This window comes from Leiobunum rupestre, chromosome 4 (genome assembly GCF_980474605.1).
Source record: "Leiobunum rupestre chromosome 4, qqLeiRupe1.1.hap1, whole genome shotgun sequence".
NCBI classification, from domain to species: domain Eukaryota; kingdom Metazoa; phylum Arthropoda; class Arachnida; order Opiliones; family Sclerosomatidae; genus Leiobunum; species Leiobunum rupestre.
This window is the reverse complement of record NC_143387.1, coordinates 796,437-818,525: the sequence shown is the minus strand read 5'-3', so window position 1 is coordinate 818,525 and position 22,089 is coordinate 796,437. Positions and strand designations below refer to the sequence as shown.

At 32.8% G+C, this 22,089-nt stretch overlaps 1 protein-coding gene and 2 non-coding genes across 4 annotated transcripts; all 3 read left to right on the top strand.

Moving 5' to 3' along the window:
- Positions 1 to 7,831: 7,831 nt before the first annotated feature.
- On the top strand, positions 7,832 to 12,806 carry LOC149945850 (uncharacterized). Of its 2 annotated transcripts, XM_090172021.1 has the most exons (4): positions 7,832 to 7,914; positions 8,576 to 8,656; positions 11,267 to 11,812; positions 12,209 to 12,806. In XM_090172021.1, the coding sequence occupies exons 2-4, from the start codon at positions 8,642 to 8,644 to the stop codon at positions 12,248 to 12,250; spliced, it is 603 nt and encodes a 200-aa protein (XP_090028147.1). In that variant the 5' UTR covers positions 7,832 to 7,914; positions 8,576 to 8,641; the 3' UTR covers positions 12,251 to 12,806. The 2 variants fall into 2 exon arrangements, with proteins under 2 accessions (XP_090028147.1, XP_090028146.1); XM_090172020.1 differs by lacking the exon at positions 12,209 to 12,806 and having other exon boundaries at positions 11,267 to 12,196.
- Positions 12,807 to 15,350: 2,544 nt separating this feature from the next.
- Positions 15,351 to 15,423, top strand: TRNAT-GGU (transfer RNA threonine (anticodon GGU)). Its single transcript has one exon. It is a non-coding gene; the product is annotated as a tRNA-Thr (tRNA).
- Positions 15,424 to 15,689: 266 nt separating this feature from the next.
- TRNAT-GGU (transfer RNA threonine (anticodon GGU)) lies at positions 15,690 to 15,762 on the top strand. Its single transcript has one exon. It is a non-coding gene; the product is annotated as a tRNA-Thr (tRNA).
- The last annotated feature ends 6,327 nt before the right edge of the window (positions 15,763 to 22,089 follow it).

The following is a 22,089-nucleotide window of genomic DNA, read 5'->3' as shown; positions in this document are numbered from 1 at the left end:
TGTAGGGTGCTGTTGGCTCGCTTGGCATGAAGGGCTAGCCAGCCTCCTCCTAAGCATTCCCAGCAAACACAAATCGTCCCTGGGACGTCCCAGCATGGTCCATAGAGCCCAGCTTGGTCCCGTTCAAAATTCGTCCTACGGGACGAATAACGGACGTCCCATTTTAGTCCTCGTAGAACCAATTTCGCGACATCCGATATTCAGCCCAATCGACGTCGCATGGATCTCCACTATTCGTCCGAAATGTTTCGTCCATCAATGCTATCTAGAGGTGCGTTTATCAGCAATTAATTTTAATTTTTTTTACCTGTATTTGTCTTTTGAGCTGATAATGATTAATGAACCACAAAATATTAATTTTATTAAGAATATTACTATTTAAATTTACGAGTTTATTTAACGTGAATTAATGAAATTACGTATTAAATCAAAACTACTTAATTATTTAATTAATTTTATCGGTTCTTAATTTTTATATTTTTTTATATGATTATTTTCTTAATTTTTATTTCCATTATTTTCATTTGATGAATTATTTCTACAATCACAGCCAATTACTGCGAAAAAGCTGATCTAAGTTGGCCGAGCTAAAGTCCTTTTAAAATATCTGGTAGCCCAGTTTGTAGTTTCTTTTGTACGACGCCATTACTCGATAGTTTGGAATCGGTCACCATAAAGTCCATAATGCGTTCTACACAAACGTTAAAGATTATAACATAGTAATCTCTAGTATTGCTGATAATATATCATAAGAGTAAGTATTTTATTAAAAAACTGTTGGATTTTTTTAATGATTTTAACTCGATTTTTTTAATGTGTCTTTTACAGAGGTAGGAAGAAAATAAGTTTGATCAAAGTCTATTCATTTTGAACCTGTACATGTTTCAATTTAACTTTTTAAGTTTATTATTCATTACTCTCACAGAGTGGTTCGCCTAAAGCTATATTTTATACTGTGATAATTTATATAGTTAAATTGTAATTCCAAAAGAAAGATTTGCGTTGAATTCTCAGAATGTTAGGGAAGGTTCGCTGTTTTTAAAGTTCATTTTGGACCTGTACATGTTTCAATTTAACTTTTTAAGTTTATTATTCATTACTCTCACTGAGTGGTTCGCCTAAAGCTTTATTTCATTTTGTTATATTTTATATATTGGATTTGGAATTCCAAAAGTAAGATTTGCGTTGAATTCTCCGAATGCTAGGGAAGGTTCGCTGTTTTTAAAGTTCATTTTGGACCTGTACATGTTTCAATTAAACTTTTTAAGTTAATTATTCATTACTCTCACTGAATGGTTCGCCTAAAGCTTTATTTTATACTGTGATAATTTATATAGTTAAATTGTAATTCCAAAAGTAAGATTTGCATTGAATTCTCCGAATATTAGGGAAGGTTCGCTGTTTTTAAAGTTCATTTCGGACCTGTACATGTTTCAATTTTAATTTTTAAGTTTATTTTTCATTACTCTCACTGAGTGGTTCGCCTAAAGCTTTATTTCATTTTGTTATATTTTATATATTGGATTTAGAATTCCAAAAGTAAGATTTGCGTTGAATTCTCCGAATGTTAGGGAAGGTTCGCTGTTTTTAAAGTTCATTTTGGACCTGTACATGTTTCAATTTAACTTTTTAAGTTTATTATTCATTACTCTCACTGAGTGGTTCGCCTAAAGCTTTATTTTATACTGTGATAATTTATATAGTTAAATTGTAATTCCAAAAGTAAGATTGGCATTGAATTCTTCGAATATTAGGGAAGGTTCGCTGTTTTTAAAGTTGATTTCGGACCTGTACATGTTTCAATTTTAATTTTTAAGTTTATTATTCATTACCCCACTGAGTGGTTCGCCTAAAGCTTCATTTCATACTGTTATATTTTATATATTGAATTTGGAATTCCAAAAGTAAGATTTGCGTTGAATTCTCCGAATGTTAGGGAAGGTTCGCTGTTTTTAAAGTTCATTTTGGACCTGTACATGTTTAAATTTAACTTTTTAGGTTTATTATTCATTACTCTCACTGAACGGTTCGCCTAAAGCTTTATTTTATACTGTGATATTTTATATAGTTAAATTGTTATTCCAAAAGTAAGATTTGGATAGATATTAAAATTAAGCTTCGAGAAACAGCAATTTTTAGAGTACATTTTTCATCCGATAGTCTTAATGTTTTTAAGGAATAGTATTAAATGGCTTAGTTTTATTTTGCTTCTGATTTAAAAATTAATTTCATTGTTTTTTTACATTTGTATAAGGAAGTTTATTTAATTTTTTAATAGTTTAGTTTGAAATTTATTTTGTTATATAAAAATTAAATAACTATATAAGTTTTGTAATTTATATGTTAACTGCTAATACTTGCAGAGTTCGTGTTATTACAATCAAATTGTACACTTGCTGCTGGATTTTTCCATTATCTTGTATTTTATTGTTTTGAATAAAATTTTAATATCAAGTTTGGCTTTATAAATTATTTGTTCAGAATACGATATCCAATGAACGTCCTTGTTTCATCCCTATTGAGCCATGATTGAACCAAATTAAAGGCCCAAAGACATCTCTAGGTTTTATAGAAAGACATCCAGGGGACGACCGCCGTAATCGCAATAGCTACGGCTATAGACAAACCGGACATTTGGACGTCCTTTGACGTCCAACCGACGTCAACCCCGGATTTTTGGATGTCCTACGGACGAAGGCAAGATCCAAGTGTGACGTCTATCGGATGTCCATAGGACGTGCTTGTGTTTGCTGGGTTGTAACCCGGCCACCGGAATAAATGACTTTAAAAGTCGCTAGATGACTTGGGCCTAAGGTGGTGCCTTCGGTATTACCCTAGCTTATTATTACTTTTAATATTATTATCTTAGATAATTTATATTTTTCGTGTTACTATTATACATTTCAGGCTATCTTTCGAGATATGGGTTTTTATGATATCGTTAGAGCTTGGTTTTTGAATAAGATATATCCGTAGTTTTTATCCATAACCAAAAATTATATCAATAAAAACTTATTTTTTGCATATTTAACCATTTTATAGCCACGATTAATATCCAAAAATATGCAGTTAACCGACATTTCTATGAACAATCGAAAATTGGCAGTTAATTTATCTGCTCTGCCGAGCTCTAGATATCGTAACGATTCTGTGCGTTATAAACGGATTTTGGAATTAAATCAATTTGAAGAATCTAAATCAGCCTTAAAGGATCCCAGAATCCAATTAAAAAAATTAGGCCAAATATCAGGTATCTCGTCCACCTTTTGTCGCGTGAATGAGACATACTATCTCGCTTCCCAACAGACCTAGTTCGGTAGACTTTTCCTCAAAATTTAAAAATAACCTGTAGAGAGTATTAGCTTAGCAAAGGGGGGACATACTCCCCTCATTACTCATTCGTTGTAGAAAATTCAACTCCCATATCTTTCATTCTACTCACAGCAGTTAAAGGAATAATAGTTTTCAAAAATGATCCAAAGCGAGGAGCGGAAATTTCACCGCTTAAGCAGATGTCACACTAGAGAATGAAAGCATATGTCACACAAGAGATCGCCATCAGCTTAGAAATTAAATTACTTGAAATAGTAGAAAAGTCCATATTAAAAAGGGGTGAAAAATGCTAAACCCTGCGTGGTACTTATGATATTCCAATAGGGCAAAACAGGTCCACCGTTGGAAATTCTGGCTATTTTATTTATTTTAATTAAGTTTATCACTCGAATATCTATTGGTCCGAGTTTCGCGTATTTTGTTTGCTCGGAGACCTTTCGGTACGAGCTGTGTAAGTTTTCTTCAAATTTGTTTAGCGTTTAGCTTTTTTATCCATTTTTATAATGGACTAACCCCTGTAGCAAATTAGAGTCGGGCCGACGTCGGCAAAACGTACTAAATATTATGGTCGGCCGACGGTCGACCGACCTTTGGATTGAGGGTCGAAATGTCCTAGGGGTAAAAGAGTCGGCCGACTACAAAACGTCGACTCTTTACCGCCTTTTAATAGACCTAAGAACCGACTCCGAAACGACGTTATCCCGACTTTGCATGTACTGTATAATTACGTCGAAACGATTGACTTTTTGACATTTTAAGTGACTGAAAATGACCACACAAAACCGTAAATATAGCTATATATATATATATATATATATATATATATATATATATATATATATATATATATATATGAACGGGAGTTAAACTATGAGTTTATTTCCGTCAATCGGAAAGCTCTTGAATCTAGAGTACAGAGTTCTAGAGTTTCTTGTATCTTAGTAAAAGTAACGAAAAAATCTTCATTAATAATATCTTAGCCTAACATATTTAGCTATACGAATGTAACCTACTTGAGCTGAGAGATTTTTAATAAGGAAGCATTCTCAGGTTGAATATATAATCTTTTTCGAAAATATATAATACAAAAAGGAAGTTATTTCAATTTGTTTTATTATATCGTCAAAGTTTCCCAGTTTTGAGCGGTTAATTGGCAAAGCACGACCTTAAATCGACTCTTTGTGCTACAGGGGTAATAATTAAATGTAAGGTCTATTTTAAGTCGGATAATGGTCGGCATACCGACCATAAATAGTCCCAAAAAAGGATTTACAATTTTAGTGTCGAAAAACGTTCGGACGTTTTTAGGTCGGCATTTGGTCGCCGACTATAAAGCGACTTTTCGACCGTACCCCGACCCTAAAACGACTTCATGTGCTACAGGGGAATCTACTAATTCGCTAATTTTATCATACTTTGCTTTACAGTCCATATGTGGTTCCTTTTAACGATAAGAAACTATAGCGAATCAGGAGTAGGGGAGTCTAGCAAGTCTGGGGGAAAGGCAGATCAGAGATTATCTAGTGATTGGAAAAGACTGGGAAGGGGGGTTTGGGGTAACGGATCAGAGATAATCTAGCGATTGGAAAAGACTAGGAAGGTGGGTTTGGGGTAAGGGGCGCAGAGCGAATCTATTGAATTGAATTTCTGGTGATTGGAAGCGATTAGAAATTATAGCGACTGGGGAAGGAAAAATCTAGCAAATCTGTGGAAAGGGTAGCAGAGTTAATCTGGTGATTGGACGTTCTGGTGATTACTAACAATAAGAAATTATAGCGACTGGCAACGGGTGAAGTCTGGTGATACGAGGGAGCTAGATAACCTGGTGATTGGAAGCGAATGGGGAGGGGGAAGTCTCGCGAGTCTGCGGATATGGAGGAGTAGAGATAATCTGTTGATTGGAAATTCTTGTGATTAGAAACAGTAAGAAATTATAGCGACTGGGGGAAGAGTCTGGATTAGGGAGGAAGTCTGGCGAGTCTGGGGATAAGGTGGAAGTTTAGTGAGTCTGGCGGGAAGGGGGACCAAAGAGAATGTGTTGATTGGAATTTCAGGTAATTGCAAGCGACTGGGGAGGGGGAACACTAGCGAGTCTGGGGAAGAAGAGCAGATAGAATCTAGTGCTTTGAATTTCTGGTGATTGGAAACGATAAGAAATTATAGCGACTTGGGAGGGGGGAGCATAGTAAATCTGATTATTAGAATTTTTGGTAATTGGAAATTCTGGTGATAACAAACGATAAGCAATTAAACGGACTTGGGACGGGTGAATCTAACGAGTCTGGTGATAAGAGAGAGCTAGATAATCTGGTGATTGTTAGCGAATGGAAAAGGGGATATCTCGCTAGTCTGGGGATAAGGGGGAGAGATATTATGGTGATTAGAAGCGGTAATAAATTAAAGCGACTGGGTGGGGATGAAGTTTGGGGTGAAGATGGAAGTCTAGTTAGTCTGGCGGGAAGGGGGAGCAAAAATAATGTGTTGATGGGAATTTCTGTTGATTGGATGTGACTGGGGAGGGGGAAAGTTTCAAGTGTCTGGGGGAAGGCGAAGCAAAGAGAATCTTGCGTTTACCATCTGATGATTGGGATATGATATAAGACGAAATATCTCAATCATCAGACGGCTATCATTTCCTCGTAAACTCAGCCAATAATTAACTTTCTGGTGTATACAGATAACGGAAAAACTCGATCATTTTTATGTTACAGGTTTACCAACATAATATGCACCTTTTTTGGTTCTGAAAAGAGCCTTTTTAGGATTGTTCTGAAATTGTATCATCATCTACACTTATGGCCCAACTCTGATATGGTTTTAATTTTTGTATCATTGGCGTATATGACACTTACTTTAATAGTATTTTAGCTAAAGCAGTAATTGTGGATTTTTTTCACCTTGAATTCTTTCTTTTTTTAAGAAGGGATAAAATCAGTTCAGTTTAAAACATATTCGGAAACTTTGTACGTTTTTGACTTTTAGATTAATTAAAAGCTGGCTTATAGATCCTTTTGATGGCATGTAACATTTAAGATGATAAAATTCAAACCTTATGTTCCGTTCCTACGCGGTTGTCTATGAACGATCCTTATTAACTATCACCACTTTGTCTAGACAAAAACTTATTTCGTTGCCACCGCTCAAATTAAAAAACACACAAAGATAAAACAATTTAAAATACGACCAAAACTTAGCGAAGAAGTTATGCAAAGAAATTACCGATAAAATTATTTGATGGAGTTGAGACACAAATTAAAGAAAATCTACCTTGTTTAATACGGAGGCATAGTCGTTGCTCATGACGATAAAATCCAACGTTATATGGGGATATAAGGAATACTAAAAGGAAAAATCGTAGGTAGAGGAGATAAAATTAGTGTATGTAATTAAAAAAATCCTAACGCATCAAAATTAAACGCTCTGTGCAGAATTCAGCAAATTTATAAATAACCAATTAAAGCATCTCTTTCTTGTGAGAGTTAATTTTCTAAAATAAAAAAATGTATTTAGTTAAATATAATGAAGTTAAATTATATAAAATTGAAAGTCAACTTAAACTTTATAAATATAATTCCGTAACGTATCTATTGCATAATTAAAAGAGTGGGACTCATTCCTCTCTTCGTAATTATGGTAAAATCCTACATTGGTTTTAGCCATTATTGTAACGCGTTTGCTCGATGGTTGATGTGGCTTTCTAGGCGCTAGGGAGATGGACAGACCCTGCTTCAAGATTTAATGAAGTCACAACCGAGCTTAGTTTTCGGTTTAAAAAAATGTATTAAGCTAACCGTTTCTGAAACAAAATGAAACTTTGATACTTAAACGTTGTCTATTTACTCAAGTCCTGAACACAAGGTGCCCATTTATTTACTTCCAAACTTAATCTTAAAATGCATTGAATCATTTTTCAGTCGTTGATATTAAGAATTATAATAGCTCTCCCAGTACCAGCAAATCATGGGATATTAACAAACCAAAAAAACGGATTTATCACACGACGTTAACATAATAAAAGAAGTTACCATGAGTCCACAAGTGTTTTGATAATTTTTGTTAGTCATCCAAAATACTTGGTGATATTTTTTTTGTGAACTAACGTTATTCCTAAAAGATAAGTGGCTCTAGCCAAAAGAAAAAGTAATTACAGATAAAATTTTCAAGCGCCTTTTGGCAACTAGTTCAGATAAGATTCAATTACGGAACTTAAAGCACGAGGCGAATACAGAATTGGGCAATAACGATAACGAAAGATGAAGGAAGTGTTTAGCATTATGAGATGAATATTTCGACAATTTTGAGTTCACCATATCACTGGTGCAAGGAGACAAATCGTGGCAAACTTAGATGTATTTATATTCCTAGACAATTTTATCACGTAAAGCTTCATACTTATGGGTGTTAATTATAATTTTTTTCCGAACTGACGCTGAATGAAGTGATATGGTGCAAATCGCAGAAGACGTTATATCAAATAAATCCTAAAAAAAACAACGACCATGAAATGAATATTATATAAAGAGTCACTCTTAAGCGGAAGAAATCAAAACAAAATAAGGAGTTCAACGAGGAGCATTAAAGGTTGGTAGTTCTCTATTTAAAAAGTTACGTTGTTTGCTGTCTCTGACAAAAAATAGCTTAAATTTCACAAAAGAGAGATCTAGATTTTGAATATTAATTTAATTTGTTGTAATTGAGAGAGTGAGAAATTTCGCGTGTTGCTAAACTTGTATATTTAGATGCGCGTTTCTTATGGAACAGCACTTTTATAAATTGTTTAATGAAATAAATAGTGCTTTTATACTTTTTTAAATAATAGCAACAGAGCTTTAATACTTATTATATTCAAAGAAATAGCGCTTATATACTGATAACATTAAAATTAATAGAGCTTATTTACTTATTTTATTAATAGAAAAAGCGCCTATAAAATGTAATATAAATAGTGCTTCTGAATCTTTTTATTATAATAGAATTAAGGGCCAAATAAACAACATGGTGAAAGATGCCTCTTGTCAAACCTATTTAAGTCTGGAATTTAATTCGAGAAACTGTTTCGAGAAAATGACAAAAACGTTTCCAGTATTATTTTCTAATTATTTAGTAAGATAATCTTTAAATAACAATAAACTTCAGTCGATCAAGCTTCAATAAATACTAATATTTAAAAATTTAAAATAAATTATTTTATTCAGTGGCGTAGGTCTTATATGCCAAAATTATTTTTGAATTCTCTAAACAGACGTAATTTATCTTTGATCGTAATCAGCGACGACTTCGTCAACGAGCATATCTTTTTGAAATTAAAATGGATCATAAAAAGGTATTTGTTTAAATTTTTTTTAGCGACTCGCAATTTCGTTTTTAGTTCCGACAAAAACGTATTAAAGTAACTAAGAACGAACGAACATACTATAGGGTTCTGGTTAAAACATTACCAAGCGTAACAAACAGTAATTCGTTGAAAAATTCCGACGTTCATGTAAGGTTTGCCAATATCTGACCCCTATTAAAATTTAGTTTTGAAATTAAAATTTTGAATTATTTAAATTTTATAATATTACTAGCTGGGTTACCCATATTTATCGGTAAATATGGCTATTTGTATATTCAAGGAAAAAGCGCCAGTGAAGAAACTCTGACATATTCAACACGAAAATAGAACGCTGCAATAACTGCATGGCACCGTACCCAATATAAGCAACCAGTTAATGACAATATTAACCAATTTTAAGTTTATTATTTAATAATTTGCCTTTTATTACACGACTAAGTCTCTATAAAAGAAGGTTTTAAAAAATTGCAATAATTTGAGCTGAAAATTGTAGATTCCTATAGCGGACAAACAAACATATATATACAAACAAACACTCATCTTTATATGTGAGATATTCACTTTTAACAGACATTTTAACGCGAAGGAGATTGAAGAATTTCTGGCTAAAACATCAAAGATACCGCTTATGTTTGGGTTCTGACCAAACCTGTCTATTATGTCATTGACTCTCAGATGGTGACGAGACTTTTTCCAATTTGCTTTGCCCACATAAATTGAAAAATAAACAGTAGCAACAAGGATAAACATACTGCAATCCATTTTTAATAACGAAGCAGGAAGTGAAATACTTAATTATTTTAAAGAAGCCATAATTAAGTGCCTCTTTTCTCATTAATGATAAGTTTAAAATAAACCATAATAAATAGCTGAAATAAAAATACTTCAAAGTTTTGTCCTTTTTACCTGATGGAGTTTATTGTATAGGTTTCGTTATAATAGGAGTAGCAATTGAACAGTGTCAAAACATTTTAACTGATTAGCGTAATTTGTAAAATGTACACAATTTATCCCCGAGAATAAATTAGATTCGAATATTTTAATTTAATAGCAATCGATTAAAATATTTTATTCCTATCTATTTACTAGATTTATTTTTGATTCAGGGCATAGAATAATTAAACTCAGTGTGGGATCGATTTGAAGAAACAAATTTTTTATCAGATGTCGTTGGCGTCGAAATGAAAACTAGATATAGTTCGAACCAAAAAGGGAGACAAAAATATCCTTCGCTTTGATTGTTTCGTTTTTAAATTTGACAATAACTTGAATTTTAGTAACATTTACCAATATGTTTTACTTGGAATATATAACTTATGTAAATGTCCACTAAGTAAAGATTATGAGTAATCTATTTATAATACTCTACAAGGGTTCTCTGATAACATTATTGTTTCGCTATTTTGAATTTTAGCTCCAGTCCCATCTATAAAAACATGGGACTTTTCATAAAACGAGTAACAATGATAGAGCCGACACTTGATTTAAGGAACACCAGTTTATTTAGTATTATGTTTATGAGAAGAAAAATCTAGCTGGGAACCTGTTAAAGTTTTGCATTAAATTTTAATATTTTCTCGCTGTATTCAAGAGAAGATAGGTACAAATCGTTTGCTTTTTTGTTAAAACTATTGGTAGTGCAAGTTAAATGATTTATCAAGTTAAGATTCAGCTTCATTTAATGGAACAACAACCGCCAATTTTCGACGGTGTTTACGATATTTTCGTTGTGAGTAAAAAAACGTTAACTGGTTGAAAATTCAAATAAAATAAAATAAATATGAAAAATTCTACGGGACTGGTGCCACTTATGAGATAATACTGTTTTTAAAAGTGCTATCGTTTTTAATTAGATGAAATGTAGTGAGTTTAGCAAGATACCAAAACTTTCAGTTTTTAAGTTTAGTACTTGCTGGCAAGCGTAAGAAAAGCAAGTTACAAAAATAATTAATAATTATCAAATGCATGTGTTGTAAACAATGTTAACTAAACAACAATTTCAGCGGATGGTTCCGAATCGTACGATTTATATCTGAACGCTTTGTGTGCATACAAGTAAGTGCAAAGCGGAATCCTTCTATAGAAATCAATCTTAACCTTGAACACCGTGGTATTGATCTGAAAAAAAAACTATTTGAAATTGTTTATTTAAAAAATAGAATTTTTCCATAATATAAAACACTCTATAAGGAGCGCAATGCAAATAGCTTGAAGATGGTTATCTCGATCTTTAAAATGTTGGTCTTTACGTTAGAAATTTTGGGGATCCCGGGTATATTAAAATTCACAATTATCTTCACAAGATTCTAGATAATATAAAAATTCTGAAATTTTATAAAAACTGATTAAATTTAGTTTATGAAGGCATAATTTGTTTTAAGAGATTGTCCAATAATTAGGAATAACCTTAAAGTTGTTAATTTTGGGCTAAAATTAATTTAATTTCGAAATAAATTTTGATTAGAGCACCTGTTCTTTTCATAAATTATAATAAGTTAATAAATGTCCGCAGCGAACCAAATTCGTTAAATAATGTTAAAAAGGAATGAGATCGTTATTAATTTTCTATAAGTCTAACATCTTACTTTTTTATTTCAGATATTTTTAACTCTCTCATGCTTGGTAGTATATCTTTGCTCCATTGCAGAAAATTCGCACGTTCCCCTCACCAAAAATACCTCCACAATTAAATTGAAAAACGATAAGGATAAAATTTACATTTTTTTCCAAAACGTCGATTTGGGCCCTTTCGGTGCTTCGCAACTATCGCTGGGGATCAAATCGACGGTGGATACCAACTTCACCTCAAAAAAGCTTTCTATTCATTTCGATAACGGGAAAAATCGCCCCTTGAAATTAGAGTTTGATAAAATAATTTCGGAGGAAGATAATTATGTCGTTACATTTAACATCACCTCTCCAAATGGCGTTCACGACGTGTACGTTTCTATTGCCTCCGACATGAAATCTTCGGACGTAGATTTCGTACAATTTCACAAAGATGATCTTGGCCTGGGAAATTATTATTATCTTGTCTCGAAAGAGAGTGGAAAAGCGTTAACAGCCTGTTTTAATCGTGGAAAAGTTTACGCCTGCGTTAATACTTTGCAAGGTTCGAAGCCTCAGAAGTTCCAATTTGTCGAGGTAATTGGTGGAGGCTATAAAATTGTAACGATTTTCGAAAACAACGTATTATCGGTCAAAGACGGCTCTGTAGATGACTACGCGGAAATTATCGCCGAACCATTCACGCATATGCCAAATCAGGTTTGGTTTTTGCAAGAAATCGACGAAGGTTTCAGACTTCGTCCAAAACATTTGTATTCGAAATGTTTCGATTTGAAACAGGCCAATCACGACGACGGCACCATAATCATATCACACGTTTGTAATAGTTCTAAAGCGCAGACCTGGTACTTCGTTAAAGCATTGTAGAAAACGATATAATCATTAATTATTAATCATTTTTTAGTTAACAGAAGATATGCAGACGCCACAATAAGCTTATTAATGATATTTAGGTGTTTTTTCCACCTTCAGGGAACTGCTGGTCTCTACCTTCCTAAAGTTGGAGAACAATAGTTTTTATCCATGCCCACAAGTTGAACTAAATGTATCCCTCATATTCTCAGATAACGGGGAATATTATGGTTTTTATAAATAATTAAATAATGAAACTAATTTTCGTTATAACAAAATGTAATTATATATTTTTTGATGAAATCGCGACACCAAATATGATCAAAATCTCTCTTGTATCAGAATAAATAGTTCTTTTTTAATTTTGTTTTACATATAAAATAATGTGTGAACACTACGACTCAATGAAAAAATTGGAAATAATGTTTTCTTTTGTTCGAGAACACCTACAATGAAATGTAAATTGTAAATTTCTGTTTGTCATATAATATCCGATCGGGGTCTTTAGAGCAAATTTGGAAAAAATCCTTGCAGAAGGAAAAGATTCAAACAAAGCAGCTTTCGCTGATCATGTCTTATTCAACCGAATTGGATTTATCCTTTTTATTTGTAAATCCACCTTAAATCTTCTTGATCTAAACTTTTCTTAAACTATAAAGGTTTTATTTTTATTCGATGATTCGTAAGAAATATACTTCATACTTTTTATTTAAAAGAACTGTTGTAGCTTTTATTTAAATTTAAATGGAATTTGATTTCTTAAACGGTAAACTTAATATGTTTCCTAACCTATAATCTTATAATGTATCCTAACTTTAAAATGTATCCTAACCTATAATAACCTTAAGATATCTAAACTACTTAACTTATCCCAACATAAACTTAACTACTCAACTAAACCCAAACGAATTTTAACTAACTTAATCTAAACAAACATTACCTAATGAAACCTAACCCATTCCCTATTTATCTTACTTTACGTATCCTCAGAAAAAGTCTGATGATTAACCGATACTGTACATTTTAAATACTGGAAAATATTTTAGCATTATTTCAAGACACATTGTCGATGCAACCATCATCTAAGAAATATAGTTGATGTTACTCTGTTGACAGACGTTTCCGATCGGGATATTTTCAGCATCTATTCTATTGGTAATATGATGCTAAATCCACTATAAAATCTATACTGAAAATATATTTTGATAATAAAAACTTACTAAAGCTGCAAAATGCTTAATTTAGAAAAACTATTCGTGAATATTCAGTTGAATAAAATACGATATAATGGGACTACTCCATTTCGGTCAACCAGTTCCGGAGTCATATAAAAGCAGCCGGCCCATCACAAAGATGCTATTTAACGAAGATGTTGGAATCGACCAATTCCTCGTCATCTCCTTCACTTACTCTATATACGATTGATCTTAACTGTCGAATATAAAGGTATATTCAAACACTAAGGCTTATTTTAATATAATAATTGCAATGACCATGCTCTATGACAAGTTAATAAACACTTTAAATTTAGGAATGATCTTTTGGTAAAAACATTATTTGAATTTATATTTTAAACTCAAAATTTAGTATTTGAATAGTACAACTGTAAATTTGGTTCTGATGTTTTAATCGAAAAAGTCAAACTTACAATGAGGCAACTTGTTGCTGTTAAAAATGTCCTTTAAAAATATAAGAATGGTGAACAGATTCTTTATTAACTATATCTTTTCATTATTAGTTTTTTTCTAGAAATGTAAATTTTTTATTATTTCATGAAGTGGTTAAATACATAGAAGGACAAAACAATGGCTTTACAGGTAATAAAGATATTCCGCGAGGGAGGTGCCGGGCGAAACGTGTTCAACACCGACGTGGCATTACCCCGTTGTATTGCGATTGCTATCCGCTGAGTCAATCACGCCGCGAAACGCGGTTCCACAGTAGCCTCCCTAATTCAACGACCAATATAATGGACCAAAGCCAATCCGTCGCGGCCGAAGGAGCCGAGACATTATACCGCCACTGCTTTAAACAAATATCGGTGGTCAAGCCCGGAGTACTTCGCTTTTTTCTTCGACTCAACCTGGGTGGCGGCCCTGAGAGGGGCTGCGGACGAAGACGCCAAATACGACGGGGCCAGAGGGTCAGTGCAGGTTAAGTCCCACACCAACGATTTTCCGCCGGTCCATGGAACAAGGGACATTCCATCAGGCCACTTCCCGTCGTCGCGGGAGAGACCCGTAGGCTCCAGAATGGATGGAACACCCGCGGAAACCAGAGCCCGCTTAAGAATATCATTAACGGCGCCATGCCTGGAAAGCCGTCCGGAACTCTTCTTACAGCTCAGGCCGTGTGTCCCGTAAGAGTCGACCTAGCCACCCCAATTACGGCCTTCGACTGAATTTATGAATTTTATAAAAAAAGCTAGTCCAACTTTAAGCAAAATGCCGTTCGCCCTTCTAGTACAGGTGAAAATGAAATGCCATTTTGATTTATATGTTGAGTATGATTTAAAAGTTATGAACAAAAACTAAAGACAACGTTTACGGCTTTATCAATTGATTACAGATTTCGTGACGCATCTATGAGATTTTTTTGGAATCTTTAGTGGCGTCGTAAATATCATATCCTCTTTTCTTAAATTTAATTCAATGCCGGTGTTACAAATTCTATATATTTCTTAAAACGTAATGCTAAATAGTAATATTTATTAAAAAAGATATGGCATTAGATTTAAGACCTAATAGTAACGTTTCTTGTTTTTTTAATTCAACCCCAAAAACTCAGAATCTTTTTACGCCTGAGAAATAATTTATTGTCTTTTATCTTTTTTATGGTTATTGATTTATGTTATTTTAGTTTCAACTAAAGTGTGGTAATAACCAATACTAATCGAGATTTAGAAATGAATATAAAATAATAAACATTAAAAAAATTGGTACCAGGTACGTAAAGAGATGGACTATTTACAAATATTTGGATCAAATTTAAAAAACAGACACATTTCAGAAAAAGGAAATTTGTTTTAGTGGAAAAACATCAATAAGATCTCTGTTCTCCTTCGTCCTCCTGAGCGCACATTTTCATAAAAAAGGTAACACCAAACTATACGTCGCTTCCATATACAGCACCCTAGAATAAGATTGGACACGGGCCATACGTGGTCACCATAGATTTACTGGATCAGATATAACTGGGAATTTTAAGGACATTCCAGATCGAGTCATTCTTAAATTGGATGTCCGAGGCCTGATTATTCGTGGCCTCGGTAGTCCAATGGTAGTGGCGTTGGGACGGTAACCCAAAGGTCGTAGGTTCGATTCCTACCCGAGGTGATATGATTTTTCTCAGTCACTCTGGTATGGAACAATACGCAGAAGTATTCCTTGATTTAAATGAAACTTCGAATTATATTAATTCCTGCGTAATAATAAAATAAAATTATCTCTATGTTATGACTACAGGCTATCAAGGTCCTGTTATAAATTAGTTGACGTTAAATGCTACGGCACCGTCAACAACGGGTTAAATATATCCCGTCAATAATGTGAACCAGATCGAGTCATTCTTAAATTGGATGTCCGAGGCCTGATTATTCGTGGCCTCGGTAGTCCAATGGTAGTGGCGTTGGGACGGTAACCCAAAGGTCGTAGGTTCGATTCCTACCCGAGGTGATATGATTTTTCTCAGTCACTCTGGTATGGAACAATACGCAGAAGTATTCCTTGATTTAAATGAAACTTCGAAGTATATACGACGACGGATACTTCATGGCGTGTTTAAAATAAATTAAGAATAATTGTTGGCTTCAATTTTAATGAAAAATAGACCTAAAATTGATAAAGATAATGAAACTGGCATTGTTTATAAAATAACTTGCGAATGTAACCAATCATATGTAGGTCAGACTAAAAGAAAATTTAAAGTGCGGAAAGAAGAACACAAAAAATGTATAAAATTTGGTGAAAAACACAACGGGATTGCAAGTCATGTATGGAACACTAAGGGACATACAATAGACTTTCACAACGGAGAAATAATCACACATGAAGAACATTATTTTAAAAGAGATTTTAAAGAGGCGGTAGCCATAAAAAATGTAGGTAAACTTAACTTAGATAAAGGAAAAATATGTATACAAAACTGGGGGAATTTAAAGATAAACAATAATTATATAAAAAATAACAAATATAAAAAATAACAAATATAAAAAATAACAAAGATAAACAAGTTAGAGAATCATAATTTGATATGTTAAAAATATAACCACTCCAGCCGTATAATCGTCTGAGTGATGACGCTTGACAAGGGGTCTCGTACCCGAAAGCTCGCAGTGTAAATAAAAGAAAATATGTTTTTATAAAACAATTATTCTTAATTTATTTTAAACACGCCATGAAGTATCCGTCGTCGTATATACTTTTCCAATTAATCTAATCTTGATTGCCTTGCTACTTTGAGAGAGCCGGCAATGCTACCGAACCAAACAAATATTTATGCTCAATATACAGCCAGAAGAAGCTTTCTGAGACCCTCGAAATGCTACGTTGGGAGCTTTATTCATCGTGTAGTTTTCTCGGTGAAACCTTCCCCCTACCAGGGGCACAATGAGACCCCACATATTAAGAGCACATTATCTATGCTGCGTTTGGAAATGATCAAAATAAAATCACCCGGGGAGCTACGATGCTGTTACAAGCTTTAAGTTACTGGCACCAAAATCTATCTTGGAACTGGTAAAAGTGGTTGTAAAGGTAATTTATTTTGTCGAGGAAAAATCTGCATTACACAGACGCCTGTTTTGGTTTTAATAATTATCACAATGTGCCTATATTGGATTTGAGATTTCTGACGACTAAGGAGAATGGAGATCTTATTGACTTATTCATGTTTTTTGACAAAATTGAATTTCCTTTTTTTAAAAGTGTCCATTTTTCAATTTGATCGCAATATTTGTAAATAGTAATTCGTACGTGGTACGAATTAAAAAGTACTTTTTGTAATGTTTATTATTTTTTATTGATTTTTGCATCTCTATTGGTATTAGTTACTAACAAAATTTATTTTCTACTACAATTATATAAATCAATAGCCACCAAAACGCTGAAACACAATAAATTATTTCTCAAGCGTGGCGAGATTCCTGGTTTGCGGGGCTACTTTAAAAACATTAACAAAACTTTAATATTTTGCCTATAGAGTAATGCCATATGTTTTTAAAGCCTTGAAGATTATTCCATATAAATATTACTAGCATTTAGTTTTAAAAACTAAATAAAATTGTTACCACCGGCATTGAATGATATGTAAGAAAACGGGTGTTGATATTTATGACGCACGTCTCCTTAAAAAATCACGTAAATGGGCCACAAAATAATAGTCCAATGCAATTAAAATCAAATTAGTAAGTTAATTTGAAACCATTTTCCGAAAAGCAAAACTTCATCCCTCATTTTCACCCACTTAAACGTACCTGCCAAGTAGTAATGTTAATATTTTGTTGTAAATTGTCCTTAAACTATAATCTAGAATTAAATCGCAGACACGATTTTTTTGGACAACAACGCCTGTACATGTACGCCAAGCTCGAAACAATTGATTGAAATAACAATGATTTTTTTAAGAACTTCCCCACAGTATAAGAAAGTATTGAGAATTAACGATGCTTAAAGAGTTTATTACAATTTATCACAAGCGCAAAAAATTGTTATTGCACGAAGACTAAAACATTAACGCAAAACATTCAGTGTGCCACAAAACTGAATGTTTCGTTAGAAGGTTTATTTAATTTAAGTCGTGTAAATTTCACGTTTAAATGCTTTTATTAGTTTAGAGTAAAATTAATATTCCAAGAATGTTTTGGGAAAAGTTTATTTAACATTATCCAACATAAATATATATAATTACAAGATAATCATGAATCAGAAGAATTGAGAAACAAATAATTAACTAGAGTAGGTTTAGTTTCGGTTAATAATATTAAGAATTATTAGGTTTCATTATGATCTCGAAGATTTCTTCCGTTGGACAGCAGTTAAGCATTTCTGAAAAAAGTAACGTTTTTCAACAAAGACACTAGTATTTTTAAATACAATAACTTAAGGTCAATAGGAATATTTTAAATTGGCGTATAGCAATTATGAAACTGCTCAACTAACGGACTTAGCAATTAACTATTTTATTTCTAACTTCCGCTTGATCAATATGTTCCCTGCTATTTCGAAATTTTACACGCAACCATAAAACCATATGATCTCATTTTGGTCATTTATTTAATACACTATCTTTAAAGGATAAAATTTCGAATGGTTGAAATGTGATGTGAGGAGAGCGTTGGTAGTTTTCAGATGGCTTATTAATTACTAATATGAAACCACGTGACAATTTAAAAGCTGGTTATGCCCGTAAATAGGCGAGCTACATTTACTGCCTTAAATCCAACTAGCTAAGTTATATTGAGAAGAAAATGTCTATACCGTGTGAGGCCAATTTCACTGCAAGAATGACAAGATGATTAGAATTGTTGATTATGTTAAGACTGTCATATTGTTTTTATCAAGCTATAGCACCAGATGATTGAAACTCGTTACTAATGAACAGGGCGATTAAAATTATGTTCCTAATGGACAATTAAGTTGATTGAAATATGTTTCCCAATGAACAGGGTGATTGAAATACGTTTCCCCATGAATAGCATGCTGAAATTATTGTTCATAATAAACAGGGTGATTGAAATATTGTTCATAATAAACAGGGTGATTGAAATAATGTTTCTATGAATTAATAAAGCTTAAATATTTTTGGTGGTAAAGTTACTCTTCGGATACTAAGAATTAGTGATCTGTTTATGTGATTGAGTTATTGTACAGAGTAAATTAGTAAATGTTTTTAAATTTTTATATTAGTGTATAAGAGTGGTTGAGGAAATTGTAATTTTTGAAAAAATTCCTTTTTGGTTATAGCAGTATTCTTATAATGTTAATGTACAAAATGATAAAAAATAAATTTTATATAAAAATATATATAAAGCAAAGGGGGAATCTCTCACAAAAACCTTTGCTGTTCTCCATAAGAAAACCTTATCTAAATCTCAGCTCGATTTGTAAAAACAAATTCCAACCACAATTACCGGGATTTATTTTTAACAACGGTGAAATATAAGTTTAAAAAAAACGCGGGGGCTAATATCTGATTGAATGTGTTGAAATACAGGATGAAATAATCTGTCCACCGATCTGAACCTTATGAATATAAATTAAAAAAAGAAAACGTAACTTGACAAACATTTCATTCATCCAACCATTTAAAAAAATTCAGTAATTTTGACAAAAAAAGGGTTAGAACGAAGTATTTTGAATACCTTACAAGCTGTTGACTTCCGTAATATATAAAATGTTTTAAGTTCATTTCTCAGTTTCTGAAATATAATATTTTGAAATTTTATTTAACAACCAAAGATTATGCGATAAAGTAAATGCTCATATTACAAAAAAAGAAAGCGTTGAAAGTACCAGTTTTTATTGTCTGCGATAAGATAATGATTATCATGGTAACCGCAAAATCAAAATTCACTTACTTCACTAGAGAAAGGCTTTCTAGTAATTGTAAACTGGTTGAATTTATTCTGTTACGTTCAAATTTGCTTTCTTTCCATACTAGTTCATAAATGTGTTAAATTACTTAAAGTTTTCACAACCTAATTTCAACTGAAATTTTATGTTAAAGTTATGGTCTCACCTCATTTTTCTTGTTGCAAATGACATCCGTTTTCCCCTAAAAAATATAAACATATTATCGCATCGAAAAAGTAGTTGAATGTCCCTTAAATCAATAAAGATTTGGTTATGCAGTTTCTTCTATAGGCGCATCAATTTAAATGCTGAAAATTAACGGCTAACTTGGATTGTTTACCTACTAGCTATGATAAAATGTTACAACATCTAACTTGTAAAATATATCCTACCAGCTTATAGCCAAAGGTCTCGTTATATTAAGCTGGGAATAGTTAAATTTCTTCAGTATTCCAAATTTGGAGAAAAATTATAACTTGACTCTAAACAAAACACGGCCATTTATTACGCAATTAAATTTTTTACTAGTTTAGATTCATTTGATCTATATAAAAATTTCAGCTATTCCGGTAATGTTTTATAAAACGGAAAATATATGACAAAATGTTAGAATTAAGGTATTATTAGAAGAACGTATATCGTGGTACTTAAAAAATAAATGCCTTAACGGCGTTCAAGATTAACATACGAAGGCTTAATTTTCAATCAAGCGCGCGAATATTTAACGCGAGCTTAATAACTATAGCTTGAAATATTACGATATAACAGAATACAATCATTAAACATTGAAAATTTAAAGTGGGGGAGATCTATCGGGCCGGAGTCAACCAATTGAAGGTCCAAAAGGTGTAATATCTCGACACGAAGGAAAGACCAACGGATCATAAGTCATTCTACGCCAACTCACACAATGATGTCACCATGGGTCAACCGATTTTTTTTAAATTTTATACACGTTTTGGTCTCTGTATAAAACCAACATTTCTTAATTTTGAGCGGAAACCAATATTTTTTTTGAAATACGATGGCATAACCACAACTCCACCTTTTTCAGTTTAGGTGTTTTCTGAATACGAACCCCTTGACAAAAAATTAAAAACCTTTTCTTGTAATGATTATTTTTAATTGAAAGTTTGTATTTTTAAGTAAAAGAAGGCAAGGAATTCAGTGGTGTTATTTTTTATTTTATCAAAAATGCTCTTTTTAATTTTTATTATTTGTCTATTGAGAAAATATGTTTTTCTAAGGTAACATTCGGTTCGCTGTAAAGCTAGGTCACAAGGTGAAATACCAAAATATTGGTACACCGTTAGAAAGACCACATGATAAGCTTTGAATTTATACAAAGAAATTTTGGTATATTTGATTGTTTCTTCATTTTCAAGACGAAAATATCATTTGCCGGTTTTTACAAAATCGCTCCTTTTTAAAATATTGAAAAAATTATATTTTTAGATGCTTTATCAATACAAAAATTTACAACTTCTCCATCTCTTACACATGTTCTAATACTAACGTTTTAATAATTTCCAAATCGGTTTCCATAAGTTTAAAATGTTTAGGCTCTAGTTCTAGAACCAGTGGCTTTTGGGTCTGAAACTAAGCATACAATTGAATTAAGGGGAACGTGACATATATCAAGGGCCAATACAGATTATTGGTTGTACTATCTCGCTTCATAAACTTCACTAAAAAGTCATTTTCTTCTCTAAATGTTTCGAGAATTACCGCGATGTACCAATCGTCATCATACATAGCAGCAACATACTGTCCAATCGAGATGTCTTGAAACGAAACTAAATTGTCGTCTTCTTGCGCGGGTTGCGCCACTTTAACTCTAGTGCCGAAATCATCCTGAGATATCTGGTACATCATAAGTTCATATTTTGATATTGGAACAAACGGTGGTGGCTTCGGGTACCCACGATTGTTGAAGCTTCAGAGAGTCTCTCATTTATGTTTTTCAAGTTTCGTTTTACGTCTTGCTTACTAACGTAAAAAAATCAATACCAATAATATGAACTTGTGCCCATTCAAAGAACTGAATTTTTGTTAGTATTTGACATTCAGTTGGTAGATGAAGTGAAGCTCTTGCTACTAAACGCTTTGCCGTTCCGCCTAGTCCATCGCACGGACTTTTCCCGTGACTTGTTGCGAAAAAATTCCATTCGGCAGACACGCCATAGTCCGACTCACGGTTGCAAAGGTTCAAGAGGTTTTTGCCATTTTTGTATTGCGAACCGGCTCCATCACTGAAGTAGTGGATGTGTTTCAATTTTAGTAGACGGGTTAGTAGATATTTAACGAAAACACTGATGAAACAGTGCACTGTTTCCGCACCGTTGTCCATTTCATCATTAAAAATGCAGAAGCTTAAACTCTTCAATTCCATTTCAAACTTATAATAAGCTATGTATGGATGCAGGGTTG